At 39.1% G+C, this 26,681-nt stretch overlaps 1 protein-coding gene across 2 annotated transcripts in view; it reads left to right on the top strand.

Moving 5' to 3' along the window:
• The first annotated feature begins 947 nt into the window (after window positions 1-947).
• LOC139140234 (MAM and LDL-receptor class A domain-containing protein 2-like) overlaps window positions 948-26,681 on the top strand; it is a 54,532-nt gene continuing 28,798 nt past the window's right edge. The window contains exons 1-13 of one of the 2 annotated variants that reach the window (XM_070709334.1): window positions 948-1,119; window positions 10,726-10,896; window positions 11,443-11,601; window positions 11,996-12,175; window positions 12,449-12,583; window positions 13,189-13,311; window positions 14,291-14,524; window positions 15,165-15,314; window positions 15,988-16,139; window positions 17,051-17,164; window positions 17,953-18,151; window positions 24,851-24,988; window positions 25,732-25,857. In XM_070709334.1, coding sequence (XP_070565435.1) covers window positions 1,080-1,119; window positions 10,726-10,896; window positions 11,443-11,601; window positions 11,996-12,175; window positions 12,449-12,583; window positions 13,189-13,311; window positions 14,291-14,524; window positions 15,165-15,314; window positions 15,988-16,139; window positions 17,051-17,164; window positions 17,953-18,151; window positions 24,851-24,988; window positions 25,732-25,857 — 1,921 coding nt within the window. In that variant the 5' untranslated portion in view covers window positions 948-1,079. The remainder of the gene's footprint in view (window positions 1,120-10,725; window positions 10,897-11,442; window positions 11,602-11,995; window positions 12,176-12,448; window positions 12,584-13,188; window positions 13,312-14,290; window positions 14,525-15,164; window positions 15,315-15,987; window positions 16,140-17,050; window positions 17,165-17,952; window positions 18,152-24,850; window positions 24,989-25,731; window positions 25,858-26,681) is intronic. The other variant, XM_070709333.1, reaches the window with a different exon arrangement.

The following is a 26,681-nucleotide window of genomic DNA, read 5'->3' as shown; positions in this document are numbered from 1 at the left end:
TGCCTTTGGGGACCCAGTACTTGCTAATAAAATAATTTTTTTGTGTATATCGTACAGAATTTAGCGTTGGTTTTGCTCTCCACAAACCTTTTCGCTTGATAGTACAGGCTCTTTAACTAGCCGTAATCAGGCGTGTATAGAAATTCGACCGAACAATGAGTGTACACACCGTCGAATGTCTCGGCACCTATTTTATCTGTACACTTCTATATATACGTATAAGGTTCGATTAACCCTAACCGATGGACACACGGCCGGTACAAACACAACAAGCTGCATGCGAAATGTTCCGTTATACTGACCGTGATCAGGACGTCTGTTGCTATAGCAAACAGTGTCATAGCACGCCGCAGTGTGTGTATTGCCATGTTTCAGACGTGTATTACAGTAGAAGTAAGTTATTGCGATAATACAGACGTGTATTACAGTAGCAATATTAGTATTAGCACGTCGCAGGGTGTCGTATTTGTTTTGAGTCCATCGTGTTATGGGATTTAATGCCATGTCAAGCTTGCCTTGTGTCTAGCGCCGACTACAGAGGAATGCTGGACATGCCCTAAAGATACACTGATGACACTCAATTGACCATTATCTTATCTGTGCTCAAAGGCCAGTCACTCTCGTCCTTGGTGTCACATTCCATAATCCTGCAATGGTGAAATATCGCATGTTATATAAGCGTCATGGCAATGACATTGTAAATCACTGATGGATGGTAACCTTCAAATCTATGCATCTTCAAATCTGGTAATTTTAAATAGTGTGATAATTTGAAATAGTCGCTGTGCTTGTAAGACAGTATGTATGACATCACCAACATTTTAAGCACGGTGCATTTGATTTGTCCCAAGGTGAACTTTGGGTTCTGCCTTATATACGAATTAACATTATCTCTGTCCTTATATGCCGTTACCATGGTGTGCCACCCACCCTATCCCATTAGCCACTGCGTGTCTCACAACGTTTTGGAGGCGGTGCCGACGGGTACCTATCACTAAAGACGGCTCGGTGGCTTCTTTTAGCTGGCAAGAATTTCCGAGGATATAGTGGAAATACAGCGATAACCACTTTGCCTCGCCATGGCAAAGCCTGTCCTTACGCTATTCTTCTTTTGCGCCGGTAAGTAAGTTATTCACTCGACTATCCAGACCTTTTTGCAGCTTTGTCCCCTTTCTGTCGCAGAACTATGATTTTCAGTAGCTTTAGTAGTAATGGGGTATAAATGTCCCGGCAAGGGGAGGCTGTGACCCGGTGAAAGAAATGTGTAGTCACAATCGACGAACATTTTCGGAGTTTAAGGGGAGACACAGTAATATTTTGTCGTCATTGACCTAGCACTTCAATATGTTGCATGTTGCATATTCTACTTGTTCAGAAAAAATTGCCTCCGAGGACAGAAAGGGTGTCAAAATACAATGTGCTAGCAAATACATCTTTACGAGTGTAGAAGCATGCCAGTTAGTCTGAAACAACGTAAAAATCACCAAAACATGATGACGATGCTATGAATTATGTTTTTGTTTCAAAATTGAAAAGTTCAACGGAGGCGAATTTTAGTGTGTGAGTTTAATTTTTAAATGTCCTTTAACCTTTCTTTTAGTTTCTAGTGATTATAACACAGACTTTCAGTCAAGCAGAATATTCAGGGATGCCTTAAAGGTTCAATTTGTTTCATAAATAATTTTATTTAAACAACACCAATGCACTTGAAATTGATGCGGTCGAAAAGGGGCGTGTGTAAATTGAAACATCACACGCCGCACAAACTGACAAGGTATGGAAATGAGGATGAGCTCGGGTCACTGTCAGGACGCCATGATGACCACTTTTCTTGCATAAATTATCGCTGACGCCTATTTTGTCAACATGTGTACGAAGTGCTGTGAAGATAAACCCCTGCAAAATGAAGAAACTTTGTATTGTGCTATGCTATCGCCCACCGGACACAAATAGTGACGTGTTTAACAACATGTTCGAAGAAACTCTTGAAAAATGTAGCCATGACTATACAGACATAATTGCTTTGGGTGACTTTAACTATCCCATCAACAATCCTTTAGATGATGTAAGTGACAACTTTTCTTTATCACAAATTGTCAACCAACCAACTCACAAGAAAGGTAAAATATTGGATTTAATTTTTGTTAAAGAACCAGAACTTTGTTCTGTACCAACGGTTACCTTTGAGCTGTTTGACAGCGATCATGCTGTCATTGAATTTGTGTTTAAAACACATATTACTAGATTAAGCAAAGTTCCACGCATAGCTTTTAATTTCAAAAAGGCGGATTTTGATGGCCTGCGTTCATTACTAGATAAAGTCCCTCTCCATAGTGCACTACTTGACTCTGACATTAATGTTAATTGGCAATGTTGGAAAGATCTAGTATTCTTAGCAGTAAAGGAGTTTGTACCAACCACTGTAATTAAGGATGTCAACAGACCTCCCTGGGTCGACAGTGAAATCAAACACTTTAGCAAAAAGGTTCAAACAGCACGGAGAAAGGCACACCGCTCTGACTCAACATCAGCTTGGTCTAACTTCCGCAAATTAAGAAATAAACTTAAAAATATGTGTACTCACAAATATAATGATTACCTCCAAGTCCTCAGTGACTCAGTTCAAGAAAACCCCAAGAGATTTTGGGGTTTCTTCAAAAGTAAAACGAAATCAAAAAATATTCCGAATCAAGTTAAACTCAATGCCAAGACAGCCACCCAGCCAAACGAGAAAGCAGAACTTTTCAATGATCACTTCAAGTCCATTTTTACTTCTCAACCCATGAACCGGACTTATCCTGTAACTTCAGTTTTCCAACATGCTGGTCTTGGCAGTATTAGCATTTCGATCGGTGAGGTCGAACATATTTTAAAACACCTGGATACAAACAAAGCCAGTGGGCCTGATGAATTGCCAGCCCGAATTCTCAAAGAGTGCTCACATGAATTAGCACCTTCATTGTGTTCACTATACAACAAATCGATAGAAACAGGTGCACTACCCGATGAATGGTTGTCAGCTAATGTTATTCCGGTGCACAAAAGTCTGACAAATCAAACGTCATTAACTACAGGCCTGTTTCCTTATTGTGTATTTGTAGCAAAGTTTTCGAGAGATGTATTTTTAACTCCATTTATCCACATATTGAACCATTTCTCCATCATATGCAACATGGTTTTACTAAAAGACGTTCCACGACTACACAACTTGTACAAATATTTCATCATGTAGGGAAAATCCTCGATCGGTCAGGGCAAGTCGATATAATATATCTCGACTTTTCAAAGGCCTTCGATTCCGTTCCACATGACCTTCTTATCCACAAAATCAAATCTTTCGGCTTTCATGGCACTTTACTGCGGTGGTTCACTGCATATTTGTCAAACAGAAAACAAAGAGTTGTTGTAGAGGGCTCAAATTCACAGTGGTGTAATGTATCGTCCGGAGTACCCCAGGGATCAATACTGGGGCCTATGTTGTTCCTGTTATATATTAACGATTTACCAGACCATGTTAGTTCAAACACAATGGTTGCACTTTTTGCAGACGACTCCAAATGTATCAATGAAATCAACGACATTTCTGATTGTCTAAAACTGCAAAGAGATATCAACAATTTAGTATCATGGAGTGAGAAATGGAGCATGCTTTTCAATGCTGAAAAATGCAAGCTCCTTACCATTAGTAGAAAACGCAACCCCATTACCTATACTTATTCAATGCGTGGTGTTTCCCTAGAAAAAGTTGACAGCATCCGTGATCTTGGAGTCGAAGTTTCTTCAAATATGTCTTGGATAAGCATATCAATATATCTGTTACAAAAGCAAACCGCATGCTGGGACTGATTAAACGAACATGTGGCCACACCTGTTCCACTAAAATGAAACTCCAACTGTATTTATCCCTTGTCCGTAGTATTCTTGATTATTCATCCCAGTCATGGGCTGTCACGACTAAGCAATCAATGCTTCATCTTGAAGGTGTCCAAAGGAGAGCCACAAAATACATTCTTGGATATCCCCAGGAGATGGATTACAAAGAGCGTATGATTAAATTGAATTTGCTCCCATTGAGCTACAGGAGAGAATTAAATGACTGTGTCTTTTTAGCTAAATGTTTTACTGGTATATATGACTTAAATTTAAGCCAGTTTGTCAAATTTAAATCTCCTGATGACACTTCCATGAAGATGCCATTTTTTAAAACTGAATGTTTTCGTTACTCGTTTTTTAACAGAGCTTTTACTCGACTAGTGTTATGCCCTTTCATGGCAAATCTTCAACAAGTGTTAGGTCATACAAGTCTATTTTATTAAAACATTACACGGTTTGTTAAACAATAATTTTTATCCTGATAACACTTGTACTTGGGTGGGAAAGTGCCACTGTAAAAATTGCCGTCTCTGTTAATTTCTCTGTTTTGTTTTGTTTTGTTCTGTTTTGACATTTCTTGTGTTTTTTTATGACTGTTTTATTCTGCGTTTGTCTTTTCTGTTTTTAATTTTGTATGTGTAACTTGTTTCATGTGTTTTCTGTGGAGGGTTGCTTTTGTATAGGTGTTAGTCACCTGTGCGACTCATCCTGACTTTATGTCAAAGCTGAATAAAAAATAAATAAAATAAATAAATAAATAGATCGAGTTTGAAAGACTTCTGACATGCGCAATACATGTATACTTTGAGCTCATTGCCTACTTGTATGTGAACTCCAAGTCCACGCGGTCCATCCAGTAAACTTTACATACCGGTGCCATGTCGCACTGCATTTTGTCAAGGGAGGCTGCCTTTTACATGTATTTACATGTCGGTCTCCGATCAAAGTTTACAAGCAGACAGATTTATCTCTATTAGTGGATATTTAGAGTATTCTAAAATTACATTGGTATACATTCATCACGCTAGAATCTTCAGGGGAGTTACAAATGTACGAGGAGGCCTGATAACGTTTGCGCAACGTAAGCAAATTATCTTGTCCTATCTGCAGTCGGAAAATGCAATAAATACCCATCCAAATAATAGAGGAATATAAATCATGCGCTTGAAAGACACAAAAACAACATATTTAAATATAATGTCATTTCAGACAGTAACGTTTTTTGAAGCTCGTTGATTGAGTGCACGTATTGTACTGCAAGGCATCTTCGAGTGAAGCGCCTCGGGAACAGATATTCAGAAACCAAAATGTTTACAATTTTTTTCTGATCTACCACTTGTAAGGGCTCATTTTAAAGCTCTTTGAGTAAGCAAACTTTTCAAACTTTTCCAGCAAACTTTTCGAGATTGCACTATTGATTATGTCAGTGTTTTTTGTTGTTGTTTGTTGTTTTGTTTGTTGTTTCTTGGACCTGGTGATTTACTTGCCTTGAATGATAACGACTGCTGGAATTGATTTGATGTCATATTTCACCGTCATAGTTTTTCGAAAATCGAAAATTTTATTTTTTCCCGTAGAGTTAACACAGGGATGGCGGCCATTTTGAATTTCAAATATCGGTAAATGTAAGGTACTAGTAATTTGTTCCCCTAATACCAAACTTTGCACGGTGACCCCTGAATTTTATTTTTGACTTAGTAAGAGTATGGTTGAAAGATTCATTGAGAAAAGTTTGAGCAAGAGTTTAAGTTTTCCACTCTCGAGGCGCATATTACTTTAAAAAACGTCTCACCGTTTCCAGTGATCATTGCTGAGTCAAGCGTACATATTTTAAATATCGGATGCTCCTGTGCTCATCTCTTCATCTATTTTTTAACCCCAACACGATCTTATCATCTCCATACCTTGATTATCCCGTGTTTTCAATTGCTTAGTTTGACCTCAACGTGGGCAAATGAACGCACAACTGGTGAAGGGTCATTTGAAACCAGAACAGGCACAACCTGTTTGTCGCACAACATCGTAGCTACAGAACTTATGTTTCAGGGAAAGTGATGTACGTACAACAAGTGAGAATGTTGCCGAGCCAATCTGAGAGAGAGATTCGCTTGCAATGCGCATGCGCCACCAATAAAACACATTTAAATGATTTAAAAAGTAGTCTGCAGTAATCTTGCAATGCTATATAGGTGAGGGGTATCTTGTCAACGCCCAAACATCGTTGAAAAATTCCCCTTCAAATGGCTCAGACGAGACAACTTGAAAAGTTGTATCGGATATTGACAAAGCAAGTCTGTCGCATCACGTGATTCTGTATCCGCTTTTATGTATCTCCAGATACCCCTTCTAACTATCTTCTGTTAACCAGTTTCTTTTCCCTCAGTCTATTTCTTCAATTTTTCACTTTTAGAGACTCTGAATAATGGAAACTATTACAAATAGCATGGATTTGGTGGTACGAAGGCACGTAGAGGTATCCGCAAGATATACGTACATTTAGCTTGAACTCTGGATCGGCATAAGTCTGAACAGGGTACTATTAATGCTGATTAGATACCAGTAAATAGGCATCACTGGCGATGAATATCTAGCGTGTCTTTGTAGGATTATACATCGTCTGTGCGATTGGACGTATTTCTATAGAAGTCTTAATCCCCAACAAGTTAAATTACCCTGTGTCTTACACTATGTAAATATCCATAGGGTGATCTGAACACATCCGCATACCCGATCTGGGCCACTGGAAAATTAATGCACATCGGTTGATAATGGCAAAACCGTGCCATAACACACGTAAACACAGTGAAATGTCAATGCATTTGTTAACTTATAAATTATGCAATTTTCATACGGAACAAATTTCAGAGCATGAATAAGGCAACAGCCCAGATTCTGTTTTGTGTTGTGAAAGTCAAATCTAACACATGCGAGTGTAAAATATATGACCTAGCAAACAGCCATTTGCCTACAGAATACAAACTTCACTTTGATAATTGACAAAGTGTAAGCTTACTGTCTCATTCCTAACATGTGGATTAATCCCATTTCATCCCATACAAGATATATACAAATGTCATGATTTAATATTAAATATATTACGGCATTAAATCTTTTGGGGCGCTGACGTCCTTACTATATTAAGGCGTGGTGCTTCGTCTCTCGCTGACACTTGTTACGCGAAATTCTTCAAGATTCTTGTTAGAAGGGCGTGACTGACAATCGAATGGAAGACTTTAGCATTTGACTGTATTCTGGAATTCGGCATCCAATATAAATGCCAAATCTTCATAACACAGCACCCTCTGAAAATGTGTTAATATATCATGTAACATAAATTTCATGGGTAGAACAATGCAATGCTTAGCGATTGCCTGTAATTTCAACCATAAACCGTGCTATGCTGTCTATGGTTCAACAAACTTAGGGATGAGATGCTATATGCAAAGTTGAAGAATGCGACAGGACATGCAAAATACGTACTTTGTACTCAGTCAAGTGTGCTTGGCATATAATGATATTCACGAAGACCAAATCCGCCGTCGGAAAATGTGACGCAAGCGCCTTCATTCGTGTCGTCAAAACTTTGAAACCAAACTGTCCTTGGTTTTTAAGACAACGACTGTTCAGAAAGTATGTGCTCTGTAACACAATGCCATCGAATGAAAGTCTGAGAAATTACAAGAGCCCGCTAGCTCCATATGTTTAACTTTTCCAAAATTTCATGCGAGATATTTGATATCTTTGTTGTGGAACGTGACAGTTTTTGTTCGCAACAATAATAATGAGAAAGTGAAGTTTGGTCTTAAATATGGGACGTTTGGCGGCAAGGAAAGAATGAGGACTGTTTTTGCATGTGAGACGGGAGTAGGGTTCATTCTGGAATGTGCAAGGTACGGAGGACAATTTGTGAACCACGGCGATGAGTAAGCCAACAAGATCAGAATTTCGCCACACTTTACAGAGCGTGCGCTGTAGAAACTTTAGGCTCCCGTCGTAAGTGCGCCTGCGTAGATTTCCTGTTCACCAACTTCCATTTCAGGGGCAAGCAGGTACAACTTATGATATTTTTCATTATTTTGCTTTTTTCATGTCAACTGCAAGTTAGTTTCTACCCCTGAAGCATGTTTAAAATACCCAATATAAAGCAATATTATTGCTTACACTATAATTCTAGTCCGGACCAGAATTCACTTCTTGCTAACAATAACAATACTATTTAAAGTGCACAGGTTGAGTTAGCGGATTGAATACTGTCTATCTCGACTTGCTTCAGAGGGGAGAACAAAAACTATAGTTTACATGAAAAACGAAAACAGTGAAACAAACAGAAGTTACAGATCCTGGCCCGTTAAAGTAAATCAAGATATAGCCATTTAATGACTTGAAGTGACAATCACATCTTTCTAAATGTGCGTAATTTTCCCAGATATGTCTTCCTTTCTTTGCTTAGTCGGTTTACTGCCATTTCATCATAACAGAGTATTGAAATTCTTGCATGAAAAGGCAAGGAATTTTTCTCCAGTTGAGAGCTCAGGCGTGTCCCAACCGTGCTATATCTAAAATATAACACGTTCATTTCGACGTTTTGTTCGACGTTTGTCTCGACAAATCAGATCACTGTATTTGCGCCGTAATTATACTGATATAAATACAATAACATTTATATCGCTCTTGGACATTCTTGTTTATATCTTGACAATGGCTGTCCTAAATTTGATGAAAAAAGGTTTATAATCAATAATAATTACAGTAGGATTTGTTAGAGTGATCATCAAATTTGCGCATTTTTTATTTTTTTATATTCCCCCTCCCAGTTTTGGTCAAGACATCTTACTTGGAATCCCACGTCCGCTGGTTTTTAATTTGACGAACAGTTGCCTTATGATTACTTTTATCAGATTTGTTCAAATGATGGATGCATTTGCAGATGTAAAGTTTTGGAGAAATGTTCTCATTTCGTGGGGCGGGGGGGGGGGGTTCAGAATATCATTTTATGCATAACGCTGGTCTGATAGCTTTCTAAATCGGTACATGTGCTTCTGGAGATTATCACTTCACTCACGCGCCAGTGGCAGTGCAAATGTTAAAGAAAAATTGCCCGCGTAAATTTTAGGGCAAATTCTGGACGTACAAAACACCCGTAAATCTATACAGGTCCACCCTTTTCACACTGACGTCAAGCTGAAACATGAAACATGACGTATCTCTTTGTTTCACTGCGCAGGTACAGTGCTATGGGCACAGTAGGTGTTAAAAACTAGATTCCAATCTAAAGTTCAATCGATGTTTGGCGAGGTCGTCTCAGTGCGAACCTTGGACGTTACTAAGATGTAGCGCATGTCCAGTAAGGTGACCCACTTAGTTGAAATCAGTTGAAATAAACATGCCATTTGCTTCATGCGCACTGTGAAATGAATTCAACCTTCCTGAAAGAGTGATGGAAACAAAATTTTGTGCATTAAATTTTACTTAACATATGCAAATAGTAGGACGAGCGATACTTTTGTCTCCAATATTAAGAAATGAATGGGTTTTTTTTGAGCGCTTTTCCTTCCCATCCTGAAACATATGGAATGTTGACCAAGGAGAAACTCCAAAATGGCCATTTGTAAAGAAGCTATACTGGCATCGAGTAATATTTTTACACGTGAATGCCATCTGTACCTGAAAATTTGAACTGCATGTTAGGGAAACAAGGGACGATTTCACTGAAAAGTGTGGTGTACCCGCGCATCTTTTTTGTATCCCGCCCAATTTTTCACTCTTTGCAGCAAAGCTAATTGGCAGATTTCTGGCACAGGATGGTACACAATCGCATCCAAGATCCTTTGCCTCGACCTTATCATTAGCGCATCAGCGTGTGTGCACTTGACTTGTAGACAAACAGATGTGCTATCGCCAAACAGGACACACGACGGGTACGATTGAAACGCTGCCAATACGGATGTATAAATGTCTGTCGAGATCGCAAAGGCGTGTTGAGATATTTTCGCACACCTTTATCCTGCAGAAACAGAGTCCTAGGTATTAATGTTCTTCCAAACTGACGCAGTGTCCTCTTTTCTGTCGTTAATCCTTTGCTCATTAGATGGGATTATTGGATCTTTTAGATGAGCCGAGCTTGGTCGTCCTACGATAAATATACAAACACGTTACGTCTGACGCAATATTCCCCCACAGAGAATTCACAGAATATAAATCTAATGCATGCATGCTCGGCATACAGTTCGTCACTGTATCTATAAAAGGCCAGTTATTAAATACGAGGAAAGTCTGAAACATTAGCTTGGATATGTTTATTTCAGAATAATTACATGTTTATCATAATAAAACTGCCCTAAAATAACGATGAAATAAACTCGACTCCATATGAACACAGCCAACAATGTGCAGAGATAGCGAGCAGTGAACGTGTACTTCATTGAGGGGACAGTTCATAAATACTCCGTGCTCTTCCCTTTTATCGTATGTGGTAATATTTTTATGATATCGAAGTACCGAAGTCATCAAACTAGGCGAATTATCATCTGTTATATTTCTTGTCCAGTTTCCTACAAGTTGTTAACGTAAAACCTCCATACATTTGTCAAGAGAACAGCAACGAGAGTTGATATTGGTCCCTAAACTTACCAAAAAAAGATGACACAGTTTCATTTCCAAGCAGGATATAGGAGATATCCGGACAATACTTTTGAAAAAAGGAGAAAACCTCCCGGGCCAAAAAGTATAGTTGATGATACCATACAATGACAATGCTTGTAAGAGAGCAGACAAAGCAGATGCACTGATCGTGCTAGATTTCAAAAATAAAGATTTCATCGTAATCAAAAGTTTTCAATGTCTTGGTTTCAGCCCTTCAGTTGACCGCTGCCCAACACGCGTGCGATTGTGACTTCGAAAACGGCTGGTGTTGTTGGACCAACCTTCCCAGCAACGACAGAGACTGGGATCGAGAGCAAGGTGCTACTGGAATAGTGACGCATACAGGACCACCGGCAGATAAGACTACTGGAACGGGGGAAGGTATACGGCTACACAATATAATGGAGAGAGAGAGAGAGAGAGAGAGAGAGAGAGAGAGAGAGAGAGAGAGAGAGAGAGAGAGAGAGAGAGAGAGAGAGAGAGAGAGAGAGAGACAGACAGACAGACAGACAGACAGACAGACACAGATACAGACAGACAGACATAAAAAGATAGACAAACAGATAGACAGAGGAAGACGGACGGATAGACAGAAAGACAGAATGACACACAGACAGACAGTCAAGGAAGATGGACAGTCAGACCGGGTCAAAAGGGAGAGTTGACAGTGGAGTTACTAGGCTTCAGTGTCTGCACCTCCTTCACTCTCTATTTATCTAAACATCATACTTACAAGAGAGTAGTCCCTTCTTGCACATGTATTTATACCAAACGTTTCGAAACTAACGTTTCTCTCTCATTGCCCCCGAATCCCGAATGGGATCGGACTAGCTGCCTGGTTGATTGTCCCGACCTGAATTGTGTATATTATTTGCCATCCTTTATCAGCATTATGTAAGTTTTTTTATTTTGTTATTTTCCCAACAGGGTGGTATATGTATGTCTCTCAGATAACGCAGTTGTTACCTGGCGCTAAAGCAGCGCTCACCAGCACACCGATAAATGGCCACAAATGCATTAGTTTCTGGTACCATATGTACGGCAGTAACCTCGGTGAATTGGAGGTCATAATCCAATCGGGATCAAGTAAGTTGAGCTTTCATTGAGTGTACTAATTGTGTAATGTTTCGAAATATAGTGCCGGGGTATATTAGAATTGGAGGTACCCAGAATTTCTTCTCTCAGCTTATGACTTTTGTTCTAAAACACAGACAGAAACGCAAATGTCTATTGCTGCATGCAGACCACACACTGTATAGACGTAAGGATGATTTTAAGCACGTGCCTTCTTATTCAAATGATCCATGGTTAAAAGTACGCTGTGATCTCAAATCACGGTAGGGTTAGGAATATAATCTGCCTCGTGAGAGTAACAAATTTAAGAGCTGCACAAACGCTCCGAGGAGGTAATACAGTTCAACCTTCCCGATTAAAGTAACTCTCTTCCCCGACTAAAAATAATTCATTATTGCTGTTGTAGGAACGAATAGGGCTTGGCACAGAGAAGGAGGCCAGTCATCTGATTGGCTGTATGCGCAGTTCATGTCAGAAGAAGATCTCGACTACACCATCATTTTCGAAGTGACCGGTGGATTGTTGAATATCGGTGCCGTGGCATTGGATGACATCATTCTCTACGATGACGAATGCCCTCCACTTGGTTAGTTTTGAGAACCACATGTTTCGCGATAGCATTCTGTTAAAAAAAGTTTGAAAAGCTTTTGTTCTTGTTTTACAATTCATATTATTTTTCTTTAATTGCTTTCTTTTATTGAATGTCTAGGACATAACTAGCAGACGTGCTCTCGTCTGGAGAACGGTCTATCTGTCTCATGATCGTGTGTAAGTGTGCACAATTGATCAAAGATATTCTTTCATCACAGAACTTTTTGTTGCGTATGGTAATGAAGGAATATTTGGTTCATTTTGAAAGATAAATGCGACTTTGAATCGGCGGATATATGTGGCTACAACAACGACCCGCTCGCTGACTTCGAATGGGGACGTACAAGAGCTTCAAGCCACGCACTTGGACCTGGCTACGATGTCAGTACAGGAACGGCATCAGGTATGTGTAAATGAATTATTTTAAGGATCACTATGTATGTATGTATGTATGTATGTATGTATGTATGTATGTATGTATGTATGTATGTATGTATGTATGTATGTATGTATGTATGTATGTATGTATGTATGTATGTATGTATGTATGTATGTATGTATGTATGTATGTACGTATGAATGCGTCTGTTTGTCTGTATGTCTGTCTGTCTTTCTATCTGTCTGTCTGTCTGTCTATCTATCTATCTATCTATCTATCTATCTATCTATCTATCTATCTATCTATCTATCTATCTATCTGTCTATCTATCTATCTATCTATCTATCGATCTATCTATCTATCTATCTATCTATCTATCTATCTATCTATCTATCTATCTATCTATCTATCTACTTATCTAATTATGCATGCACACGTACGTACATAGATAGATAGATAGATAGATAGATAGATAGATAGATAGATAGATAGAGAGAGAGAGATAGATAGATAGATAGATAGATAGATAGATAGATAGATAAATATATAGATAGAGAGAGAGAGAGATAGATAGAGATAGAGAGATAATGACTTTAAATTCATAATCAGTCCCACATTCCATCCGTTAGGTCACTATATGTTCGTTGATGGGGACAAACATGAACAAGGGCAGACTGGTAGGTTGGTTTCGCCCGTGTACAGGGGATCTCTCTCAACCGTTCGATGCGTGAAATTCTGGTACCACATTTCAGGTAAGTAATACGCCACAGCGGGCAGACGATTATTGACAGAGAAACGATACACACTTACTAGCGATTCACATTGACATATCGAGGAAATCTCACGACTAAGTTTGCACTGATCTGAGTCATGTCGACTCATTGATTTTAGATTTATTAGTTTTGTTTACCAACCTGCTATCTCATAAAACATTGATGAGTTAAACAAAGAAACACATCGTTTTCATTAATTGTTACCGAGTACGCGTCTGGAAACTGAAAGACTTCTTTAAACTCTTGCTGAACTTTCCTCCAGGAAACTGTACACAATTCTCTTTCAAATCATGAATACATATCAGGGTCACTGTGCAAACTTTGGTGTCCAGAAAACTAATTATCAAAATACACCGATGTTATAACTTCAAGATGGCAGCCATCCCCATGTTAACTCTATGGTAAACTAATTTTCGATTTTCAGAAAAAACTAGGTATTCTAGTGAAAACTTAATCCACGCTACAAGCTTCAAAACGACACAAGCAGTTTACAAGCGAAGGATTGGAAATAATCGACAGTCTTACTTTCTGTCCCCGATGTATTCTACATTACAGAATAAACACAAATGATCTACTCCAAAATGTGCAACCTTCATTTTTAGCTATTGGGGTTAACATTGGGATGGCAGCCATCTGAATTCACATCATAGGTGAATCCTGCTGATTTGTTTTCTTGGAACCAAAATTTGCGCGGCGATTCTGAGTTTAGCGAGCACTTCATCAAGCCTCTTCGCGACCATAGCAGGAAGAAAATGATGGAAAATCTATGCCATGAAACACAAACAAATATTAAGTCTCTGTCAAGAGAAAACAAGAGGTTCAGTACAGAAAAAAAACTTTACATGAGTAACTTCTTGAAATGTTCTTTGTTCAGCCTCGAATCTCTTCGAGGCGCTTTCAGACCCCTTTAGAGCATAATGTGATCTTGATCTTGAATTGGACTTCTGTTACATTTCAGGAAGCAATGGTGGTACTTTGAAACTCGAGATACAGGAAGTAGACTCTGGCGAAGTTCACGTCATATGGGAGACGACCTATGATCAAGGAACATTCTGGCATGTGGCCGCCCACGATTACGAGATCACGGTGGACCATTACGTCGTCTTTGAGGCCGTGATCGGTAGTGTGGGACGGTATGACATTGCCGTAGACGATGTCCTGGTTACGGATGGCAGGTGCACTGGTTATGCAGGTTAGTGGAATTAGTAAGACGGATGAAATCTGCAGACGACAATTTTTGTCCTTGTTTCAACCAAAGAAAAAAAGGCGAAATTTTCACTTTACACGCGCTTTAAGACTTAAATTTGACGGATAAGGAAATGAAGAGAGTGATGCCATATCTCAGAGAAAACTGAAATTTTGATAGCTTCAATAAAAAAAATCAATTTTGAAATGTTACACCTTTAATAAATTATTAAGGCCGCCCGTGCTACAGTTCTACATGATTTCCAAGAACAAAGTACCCCCTAAATCCGAAAGTCTGTATAATATCGGTAATGATATATTCACCGACTCAAACCCTCAGAGATTTTAAATTGTGCATAAACGTTGAACAAACATCCACTTTTAGACCGAAGTCCGCAATATCAACATTCGTTGCTCTATTCCAGTTACTCTTGCGCTCTGATATTCTAAAAAAGCGTTGAAGCACTTTCAAGTATCCAAATTTCCAAACATTTTACACTATATCTCAAACCTGTCGTGGCCAAGACTTTAAACCCAAGAGATACAAGACTCAGGTGCACGTCATTCATTTCGCCGGTTCATCTCGCGTGCCCTGCGAAGGATGGACCGAGCACTTTGCATCTAATTCTTGTTCAAACTTACTTCAGCTTCCTGCAACTTTGACATTGATCAGTGCACGTGGCTGAACGTTCGGGATGGCCGCGACGACTTTGATTGGATACGGTATACCGGCGCCGCCAGTGCCTTGACTGAGGTGAACGGGCCCCAGAAAGATCACACCACCAATTCCAAATACGGTGAGTTGTCATCTGTAATTGGGTCAAGAAAAAAGAGATTTCTCCCTCTTCATTTAAATTTAACAAAAGTGGTGTGGTGATGGGATTGGCAAGTATTGTGTGTTTTGATGAGAATTTCCACTTTTCCTTTCACACAGGATATTCCGTTCTTCTTGCTTTCCCAAATCGCATTTATGACTTTGTATTGGTAATAACAGTGGACAACAATACAACCGCAGAAGAGGTAGTATGCGCCTCGACATTGAAGGCTTTGAGGAAATTTTTAACCATTCTCTTCCAAATTCAAACAACAAGTAAATAACAAAATCAAATTTTGGTACCAAGGAAACAAATTACCCAATATTTACTGACGCTTGAAATTCAAAATGGCCGCATGTAATCCTGTGTCACCTTTGTGGGAAAACTGAATTTCCGATTTTCACAAAAAGAAGCCGGCAAAAAACTTTATATACTCAATGAATTCCAAAATGTATCCCACCAGTGGTGTTGTAATTAGGCGTCCGAATATCTTTCCCCAAGGCTCATTCTACGAAAATATCGCAGTCAACTCAAAACTTGTCAGGCTGGTATGATAATGTTTTTACATGATAAATAAAGATGGCATCTATTATACGATAGTCAACAAACTTTGTTATCATTTGACCTTTGTCTTGGTCGTTTTCATCCCTATCAGGTTGGTATATGTTTATTGAAAGTGCGCCCCCTGGCAGCAGTGGGGACCGAGCTCGACTTGTGTCCGATGTGTTCATGCCTTCACCTGACGGTTACTGTTTCCAGATGTTCTATCACATGTTCGGTCCGTTTGATGCACCTGGCATCATCCGGGTAAGACTTAAAGGGCCATTTATGCAAACTTTTGATGATTTTTTCATTAATTTTATTTTGCATGGCAATTGCAACTTCTTATAGTACTCCCGAAAGAATGTGCAAACACTCACTATTTCTCTTGTCATCATGGTGTCTATATGTGTAAAATGCGCTGTTATTGTTTACATTTTAATTATATTCCGGATCAGAATTCACAGTTTACACATGTACGGGCCGAGATGAAAAGCTGGATATTATGTATCAAAATATGCTTTTGGGGAATAGAACAAGAAATTATGGTTGAAATTCAGAACAAAAATAGTGAAAAAATTATCGAAAGTTAGCATTACTGGCCCTTTAATTGCCTCAAAAATACTAGAAGTAGACTTGCAAAGGAACTCATGAGAATGATTGAAGGACTGTTGAGTAACATCGACACTGTCTTGCACCTTTCTTCCTGTACATGATTAGTTTCAGTTACCCAGACTGCACTTTGGGCACTCACCCGACAGGACGAGAGCCATGAATTATGATACCATAGACAATAGACGCTACCGTGTGTATGCGGGTGATACACAGTAACCTGGTATCTCAAAGCGTTTTACTGTGGCGGCGTCGCCAGGTGTTACACGATTCCAGGGTCTAAACCATGTATCACCGTCTGTTTAATGGATTACAGGTTGACGGCTGATTTCTATAGGGAGTGGTAAAAATAAAAAAAAACACCCGCATCGCGAAATGATAAAAAATCAGCTCCATTACTTTTACAATAATAACACGAAAAGAGTAATTCTTTGGGAAAAGTGTGCATTTTCCGCCTGCTCTGGAAACACTTGGACTCACACGAGAAGAATATTTTGTCATCTCATCACTTTGACCTAGCTACCCATGACTGTAGTAGAACCTCCCGAGTTTCAATCATTTTACAGGTGTTGGTTGAATACATCGGTGGCGGAGAGGAGGAATTCTGGAGCATATCCGGTAACCAGGGCGACCAGTGGTTAGAAGCCGTAGTTGAAATGCCAACAAACATGGGTTTTAGAGTAAGTTAACTCTTCATGTTCATCTGTGCCGGGTTAGCTAGTCATATATAAGGATCATTTTCGATGCATTCATGTTTTCAGTGAAAGCATCAATGCAATACAAATAAACCAGTAGACCAAAAAACAAAAAAATGCGTGGTTACATTTGTACATGCGTCCCGTTCTCACAAAAAAGCAGTGGCAATTTCGCGGTTACTTGTTTGCAACATTACCTATTTTTTTAAAAAAAAAGAAACCGCCGTTCGATGAAAAGAACTTTATCATTAATCTGTAATATGAGTTCTAAAAATCGAGGGCGAACCCTGTACATTTGCAGAGGTCTTAGACGACTGGGAACTCTCAAATTGTTCAGATCGGAATCAATCAGTATGAAAGAATGGACTGACAAACAGCCTTGACAATACTGTAAAGTTCTGGCTGGTTTTTATTGAATTTTTTTCAGCCCAGTGGGCGGAGATTTGCTACTCACTGGTGGCAGCATTGTCCCGATCTCAGGCTGTACCGTAGTCGTGATTGGATGAACTTAATATCACTTTCTCTCGCGAGACAAGTATATCTTAAGTAGTTAGAGCATTAATTTGTGTTTATCACGCGTCTCACATGTATTTCAAGCGGCGTAGAAACCACTAAAAACAAAATAATTGAGATTTAGTTGCTTTATCTGCATGATCGGCGGAAAACATAAAAGTATACAATTCTGTACAATATGTCTGAAACATAAGCAAATTTACACGTCTACTCGACAACTCTATAATATGACGATCCCACACTTACAATTCTATTCGTAGGTTGCCATCGAAGGTGAACTTGATGCCATCATTTTCGGAGACCTGGCAATAGATGACACTCACATGTACTACGGCTCATGCGCACAGATGCCACTACCTGAAGACTTCATTTGTCTAGATGGCACCGGCAACGTCACGCACGATAAAAGGTGTGACTGGGTGATGGATTGTCCGGATGGCTCTGACGAAGTAGAATGCGGTAAAAAACCACAACTTTCCAGTAAACACATCTTTACACATTCAGACACTTTGGGCATTTCTCATGAACGACATCTGGCAAATATCTCTATAGGGCTTAAAGGAGCCACACAAGTCCACATGTGTGTTGTCGGTCAGTCTCGTGGAGTTGTTCAGAATTTCAAACCAATGTTCCCGGATGTGTTCGTGTTAAAACCTCTGTCTGCTGAAAAAAGGTGGATTAAACGCATTGATTCTGTCACAGGGACTGTAATTCTGTATACTTAACACGCTGATATCGATGACATTCGCGAATATTGAGACCTTGTCAAGGTGATATTGATTACGTTTACTTGGCCATATCGGCAGCGACTTAAAATTGTTCAGGCCGAATAAAAAAGAAAAGAAATGTTTCTGGTCAAGCCTTTCTTTAAAAAATGGTGCGGCGACGCGAATTTTTATTTTTTTTTATTTTTTTTCCCTCAAGGGAGGGAGGAGGGTCAGTTTTATAGTTTTATCAATATAGTCATATATATACTATTCATGTAGTCACTGATCATGCGGCCCAAAGAATTTTCTCTTTCTCTTCAACCGTTTTGGTTTGTTGTCATAGCGATCAGTACATGTTGGGTAAATGTCAGCCGGCCACAAAACAGGAAAAAAAGGATGACGCGCTGTTGTTCAAGTGACGCGCGCGCTGACCAGAAACATTTCTTCCTTTTTTTTTGGCCTTATGTCAGACTAATTTTTCGAATTCCCGGATGGAAAAACTCATTTTCGCCGGACATGCTAGTATAGCATCGTAATTTCCAGTCTTGACCTCGAGGCCTTAAGTGTCGAAGACTTGTTCTCGGACAAAATATCTGAAAATTTCAACATATTTGCTGTACCCAAGTTGTGTGACTACTATTTTGAGTTTTACCAATAATTTCGAAGGTGTAATTCCGGCGTTTTTAATATTCAATACAGATGAATGTTTGTCAATTTAGTTCAATCTTTAAACCTGCAATACAGCAATTAACTCATCATAACGCTTCATTCGGGTCGATTGCATTCGTAAAGCTACAGAGTTTTGGTATAAAAGTCGCAGGACTATCAGATTTGTTATGGCCCCTCGATAACTACAACATTTTGAAGCTTAAATTTCTACGGGAAGTATTCGGAACGGACTGCTTTGACAACTAAGATGCCCTAGCGCCTACGAGAAATCCTGAAAATGCTAAATGACAAAATAGACGGTTACGAAAAGTAGTAAAAATCTCTATGTGTATAAATTACCTATGTTTTCCGTCAAACTGATTTACAGTTCCGTCACTTTGCAGAAACAGAACTATTCAAAACGTGCAAAATACATAGAACGGTACAAAGACGATCAAAAATCAAAGCACGTCTTCAGAAGAGCTATGGATAAGGAGTGAGATCTGCATCAGAATCTGAGTCTTGGTCGTACGATATGAAAATCAACCCTACATTGATAGAGGACGCTCTAACTTGAAGAATTGGAATTCTTCAAGTTAGTGTCCTATCCGTGCCAATATTACTACTTTCTATTTTACTGTTCTTAATTCAATTCTGCAACTCAACATACTATATAGACGATAGTAATACACAAAGTCGAGAGAAGTGTTGAGTTGTAAAGTGGAATTCAGAATAGAATGCTGAGCTGTAAAATTAAATTCAGAATAGGATGTGAGTTGCAAAATTGAATCCGAACAGTAAAATAGAAAGCAGTAATTTTGGCATGGATTAGACACAATATAGCATGTAGGTTCGACATTTTGTAATACCAGCAGACCTTATATTCAAGAACAACCCCCGTATTCTTGCTTTATTCAAAACGCGACATGCTAACAGACTCTAATTTTGATTTTTGATTTTTTAGAGGGATCTAGTCATTTTTTCCTCAAGCAAAGAATGGTCAAACCTTCCGTGTTGAGAACAAATTTACAGATGTATGTTTGATACCTCTTTGTGCATTGCCTGTAGCAGAAGAACTGCCGAGAGTTTGACACACTTCATAGCTGCATTGCAGCCCAGGACACAGGGCCATAAGACATTATCAGTCACAGCAAGAGTGTGAAAAAATTAATGGATTTATGATTATGAATAGTGTTGACAAAAATTAAACATTTCTGTCATTGATGTGTATTGTACTTACAAAAGACCCTACTGCACTAGAATGATGATCAGTTTCCATGCTAAATTCGCGCAGTTGTAGTACATACCCTGTTATTAATAAACTTATGATTATGAATATTCTTGATAAAAAAAGTAATATTTCTTTCATTATTGTATACTTACAAAAAGGACTCTACAGCACTGGATTCCTGCATGATGATCAGTATTTATGCCAAACTCACACAGTTGCAGCGCAGACCCTCAGAAATATGGTCAATATAGTTACACTACAGCAGCATTGCTCAGTAACTTGATGCTCGGTCACAGTACTGCCTCGGTAGACTCTCAAAAAAGTAAATAATAGTATTCATAATCATAAATTTATTAATTTTTTACACACTTGCCTTTTGGCCCTGGGCCAAGGGTAGAATCCGCCCCAGACAGTTTCAGGACACCCATGGTTTTACAGTAGTTTCTAGTCCACTGTATACCCACATTCATTATGAAGCCCATGGAGTACATGATAGCAAACAACAATGGATTTATTATTAACAAGGCAGTATTGCTGAAGGCAATGGAGTACTTGGGCCGTGATAGAGTAATTTTGAGGACAATATATACTACTATTCAATATGGTCTTGAATTTCCTCCTGTCAATTAGGCATTTGATTAACTGGTTATTAAACGAAGCAATGGCATGACAACGGCAAAATATGTCTACCAACTTTTGTGAAGTTTGAGGCAGGGGTTCTTTATTTATAGGGGATATCGCTTAAACTCCTCAAATATTCAAATTACAGCAAATTTCTTTTGTTCTCGATGGTAGATGTCTAATATTTAGATGGGCATATTTAGATTTCTACCCTATAGTTATACCTATATACCAAAAATCGGACATCCAGCTCTATTGGCTTGCTCAGAATTAGATATGCGCATAATTAATGAGGTACAATATGTGGTCTCATAAGGTGTCTATCATACCAAATATGAAGGATGTAGCACTTGTGGTTACTGAGTTGTGGACAAATATATATATTTGAGGTCAAAGGTCATTGAGGTCACGTCACATTTTGTCATAATAATTGTATTGCTAAGTTATTCCTATATACCAAAAATCAGACCTCTAGCTCTATTGGCTCGCTCAAAATAAGATATGCGCATAATTAATGAGGTACAATATATGGTGTCATAAGGTGTCCTATCATACCAAATATGAAGGGTGTAGCACTTGTGGTTACTGAGTTGTGGACAAATATATATATTTGAGGTCAAAGGTCATTGAGGTCACGTCACATTTTGTCATAATAATTGTATTGCTAAGTTATTCCTATATACCAAAAATCAGACCTCTAGCTCTATTGGCTCGCTCAAAATAAGATATGCGCATAATTAATGAGGTACAATATATGGTGTCATAAGGTGTCCTATCATACCAAATATGAAGGGTGTAGCACTTGTGGTTACTGAGTTGTGGACAAATATATATATTTGAGGTCAAAGGTCATTGAGGTCACGTCACATTTTGTCATAATAATTGTATTGCTAAGTTATTCCTATATACCAAAAATCAGACCTCTAGCTCTATTGGCTCGCTCAAAATAAGATATGCGCATAATTAATGAGGTACAATATATGGTGTCATAAGGTGTCCTATCATACCAAATATGAAGGGTGTAGCACTTGTGGTTACTGAGTTGTGGACAAATATGTATATTTGAGGTCAAAGGTCATTGAGGTCACGTGACGTTTTGTCAAACAATTATATTGTTAACTTATCCCTATATACCAAAAATCAGACCTCTAGCTCTATTGGCTCGCTCAAAATTAGATATGCACATAATTAATGGGGTACAATATGTGGCGTCATAAGGTGTCCCATCATACCAAATATGAAAGGTTTAGCACTTGTGGTTACTGAGTTATGGACAAAATGTATATTTGAGGTCAAAGGTCACCAAGGTCACATGATATTTTGTCAAAATGTCTGAGATATCTGCGTGAACCGATGGACTCACTGATGGACTCACGGACGGATATGACCCAATCTATAAGCCCCCTGGACTTTATCCGTGGGGACAAAAAACTGTGTCACTGCATCCTTTAGGCAATATGAATACGATGAGAAACTAATTTTTATTTTTCTTGGCCTTATACATGGGAGTCTATGGAGAACTGCCTTATACATGGGAGTCTATGGAGGTGTAAACTAAAAAGTCCTCTAACACGGCAAAATTCGATCGCATTGTGAAACAAATCGACGTGCATCTGTATGGGGTTGGGTACTATTCTTGTGCAAAGTTTGAAAGAAATTGACCAGGGCATGTCTGAGATATCTGCGTGAACGGACGGACGGACGGACTGACATGACCAACCTATAACTCCCCCAGGACTTCGTCCGTGGGCACTAAAAACAACGCAACAGTTATTACAGCTACACCGGCGGTAGGTTCATATCCAGAGCCCCGTACGGTCTGCCGCCGTCGCTTGAAAACAATCTCATAAACCTGGCCATATGGGCAACTGTGTATGGGCAGCTGGATGCTTGACTTCCCGGAGAAGGCGAGCTGTCACGTTCAAGCTCAGGATTATTTGTCGATCAAATTTCAGTAAATTTACCTTACCTAGATGAAATTTTGTCTATAGGCTGAAATTTCGCCGAAGTTTGACAAAATTGCATCGATTTTTCAGGTTCATATCCGACATTTTTGAGTTTTGAGTGCAGACAGAAATAAGTTTTGAGGCAACATGGCTGCGACCCCATGTTGACCCCTAGCCCTGCGTACGATGCTATGTGCTACAGCTAACACACAGCATCGTACGCAGGGCTAGCGAGAGAGTTGCCGACATCGACGGTTATTTACGAGAAGTGAATAAAAGACTGTCATTTTTGGAAGCGATCGAGTAGCTGAGGTAGGCTGGGATACGACTTGGGCCCAAGAACGCTGAATTTCGGCAGTAATTTGGCTTTTTACGTCAAGTTTCAAATGGATTTGAAGTCACCGACCCAACGTACGGGTCTTTGCAGGGCTGTGGTGAGTGGGGCGATTAGCTGTAGCGGAACACACGGCATCGTACGCAGCTAGTTGACCCCAAGTGAAAATGTGTTCGCGATCAAATCTTCCTATATTTTTTTCAGAATTTTCGACAAAATCATTGCTTCTTAATCTTTTGTAAAATATAAAATACTATGCGATGTGCCATGTCTCCAGATTTCTAAAATATCGTTCGTTGACCGTTCGACGAAATACTCATTTCGCAAACTTGTGACGCAGTTGAAATTCAATACTGACCGCCAAATAATCTTAATGAGACGAGATCATTCTAGACATCCTCCAAATTATCCAACCATTCGCGTTAGAGTTCAGCTCGCTTAGAGTATCATAACATTCTTCGGCCTTCGTTTAGATCGACCCTAATCTCTCCCATTTAGGAAATAAATACACAAGCTACCTTGACAAAACTTCGTGCACCATCCAGGACCAAACGCACTACAAATCTGTCTTGACGTCATCATCTCCTTACATGGTAATCGGCATACCGTATTTTTTAGCAAAGGAGACACAGAATACGTCGGAGTATTCAGTTTCAAAACGTATTACATTGTGTGATGTTGTCAAAAAAAGGTAATGTTACTGCAGTGGTATAAATTACAAAACACAAAAGTTCAAATCAGTTTATTTTGGACTGGCTTTACCCAACATTTCATATTGTTTCTTATGCCAGATTTGACCACGTGCTTACTGGCGACCCCTTTACATGCAAATTTTGTGTCAAATGGTGTGTTCTCCTGGAAAAACAAACGTACGATTTCTATATGAAGGAGGCGAAATTTGCCCTCAAAACTCGAAACCACCCCTTTACGGGGTGTACCTAGCTATTTTGAACGAGCTTCTCGAATCTGCAGCTCTATTTCGAAATGATGGTCTGGTTTTCTCAGCTCAAGGATAAGTGTTCTCCATCGCTGTGGGCATTACTATTCTCAACTGGGGGTACAGTTTCCAGTCGTAATGTTTTTCATTGTGTCCGGGATATAAAACCTTTCCTTTTCACACTTTTACTTTGATTAACACTAGTCCACATCTTGTCAGCGATTAAACATGTTTCAAGTTTAAATGTTAAATTCTGGTCTCGAGCCCTCTTGTTCGACCGAACTGAAATTACCCCTCCCACTTTGGCTCGTCCAGTGGGTGTAGCAAGGGTCGTGCCATCGCCTAGGAAACGGAGGGTGCATTAATTGTTGCATTTCGATGCACATTTTGATTATATTCAGAAGATTTTGTGGCAAAAACTCAGATAGAGAAGCATTAATATTCACATCTCACTTATTCAAGACTGGCTGAGAGCAGCACTTCCATTCAGTTAACATCATTACGCCATTTATCATGCCAAGAAAGATGAAGCCAAGACATTTTGCCCTCCCTGGTCTCAGCTAGAAATGGTTATACCTTACAGAGTTTTTTCCCACGGAATGAAAACAAATGTACTTGGGCTGAGGCCCAAGTACAAAAGTGAATTTCACAACGATTGATATTGTATTAACACTGTATTATTTCAATGTAATACCTCTCTCACGACGATGTGTGCCCAATTAATACAAATACAGGGGAATGCACGTTTGAAGGAGGTGAATGCCGGTACAGGGACACCAGCCGAGGAGATTACGAGTGGAAGAGGCACCAGGGAGCAACAACGACTCCAGGAACAGGCCCTGATCGAGATCACACCACAGGAACACCCCAAGGTATACCGCGTGTTATACGATCGCGAGTGCATCTACCCGTATAGTTATAGTTGAAGTAAACTTGAGAACAAAACATTATTGATGGATATGTAAGGCCCACTATTCACATCTTTTGTCGATTTGACTCCACAAATCAACTTAATTTTTTCTTTTTTTTCACCGTAAAAACCTTGATCAAATCCGAGTACTTGGCTCGTTGAAAGAGAAAATGGTTGTTCATGTGTAACCGGTATGTGTAGTGTTGCCATTAAAATCAAAGCTAGATATAAATTATATACCCCTCCCAATAAAACGGTGGAGTTTAATGAAGTTTAACGCATAAGCAGCCGGTGTTTATATGCCGGATTCCAACTTTCTTATATACATACGACAGTAAACAGACCAAACAGTTGATATCCGAATGGACAATGACGTTAAGAAAATAGGGGATTCCAATATTGCTTGTTGTACACGTAACCCGGTGTTTCTCTGCCGTATAGATGTTTGTGTCATTTGGACTGCGTATTGCATGGTTTACGAAATACAACATATTTTATGTAATCTGTACGCTATCGCGTCGTTCAGGCAACAAACTCAACCCATTCTTCCTGATCTCAGGCGTACCTGATCATTTGAATTGCTAATCGTTTAAATTTGGTCTTCTAAGATCTTGTTCTTGTGCAAAATTCCGCCCAAAGTCTCTCTGCTCGGAGGGCGATATCTTTCGGTTTTAATTCTCAAATTTTTCTGGTTTGGACACCTAGGTTACTACGTACTTGTGGAGGCGCATACTGGCAACGTTCTGTCTGGTGCAACTTACACCAGTCCTGTGGTCAAAGAAACCTTCACAAGCTGTCAGCTCTCCTTTGCATATCATATGTATGGCAGCTGTAAGTATACGAGAATTAAGACTTGCTATTTTGTTTAACTACAATTCTGTTTCGAGAGAATGATTTTAAAAGTGACATGCTGTGATCACTCCTTAAAGCCCCTGTAGCTGTGACTCTTGAAATTTGTCGACCTGAAAAAGGCTTTCTATTTTCTGTGGTTTTCTTTAAATTCTACAAATTTAAAGGATATAGTCCTTTACTATTGAAAAACTGGACAATTAAATTTGAACTTTAACCGTTATTTTGATTTCCCACCATTTTTAAAATCTGGTAATATTAGAAAGAAAACAAAGCATATGATGTCCCAGTGAAAAATATTCAGCTCTATGCATTATATTTGACTACTCTGTCGTTTCAGTAAAGATTCCAATAATTATATGCATGACGTACAGTGTTTTTGCTTTATTTGCATGCAGTCCCAGTGGACAGTTTATTCTAATTGTATAAACACCCCTCAATGAGTACATTCCCATGAACTTGTTTTAGTTTGGGAGTAAAAACACAAAAAAATGCTAAAAGATACAGCTTTTGGGCCTTTAATATAAATATGTCCTATATTTGGAAGCACATATACGGTCTTGCTAGTCTCCCAGTTTATGCCACTTGAGTCCCAAACCAGCATAATAAAATAATCGACATATACTAAGTGGTTTAAGTACTTCAGATCATATATTAACGGGCTGTGGAACATTACTTAAGGCCATAGCCTCATACCGCCACATACATTGAGCCATACTGAGTACTTTGCTGGCCTTGCGAAATACGAAAGTTTCGGGATTTTATTTTCTACACTGACACGGGGTAACGTCCTTCCAAATGAACTT

Source organism: Ptychodera flava, chromosome 9, assembly GCF_041260155.1.
Source record: "Ptychodera flava strain L36383 chromosome 9, AS_Pfla_20210202, whole genome shotgun sequence".
NCBI classification, from domain to species: Eukaryota; Metazoa; Hemichordata; class Enteropneusta; family Ptychoderidae; genus Ptychodera; species Ptychodera flava.
This window is presented reverse-complemented; position numbering and strand designations above follow the sequence as displayed.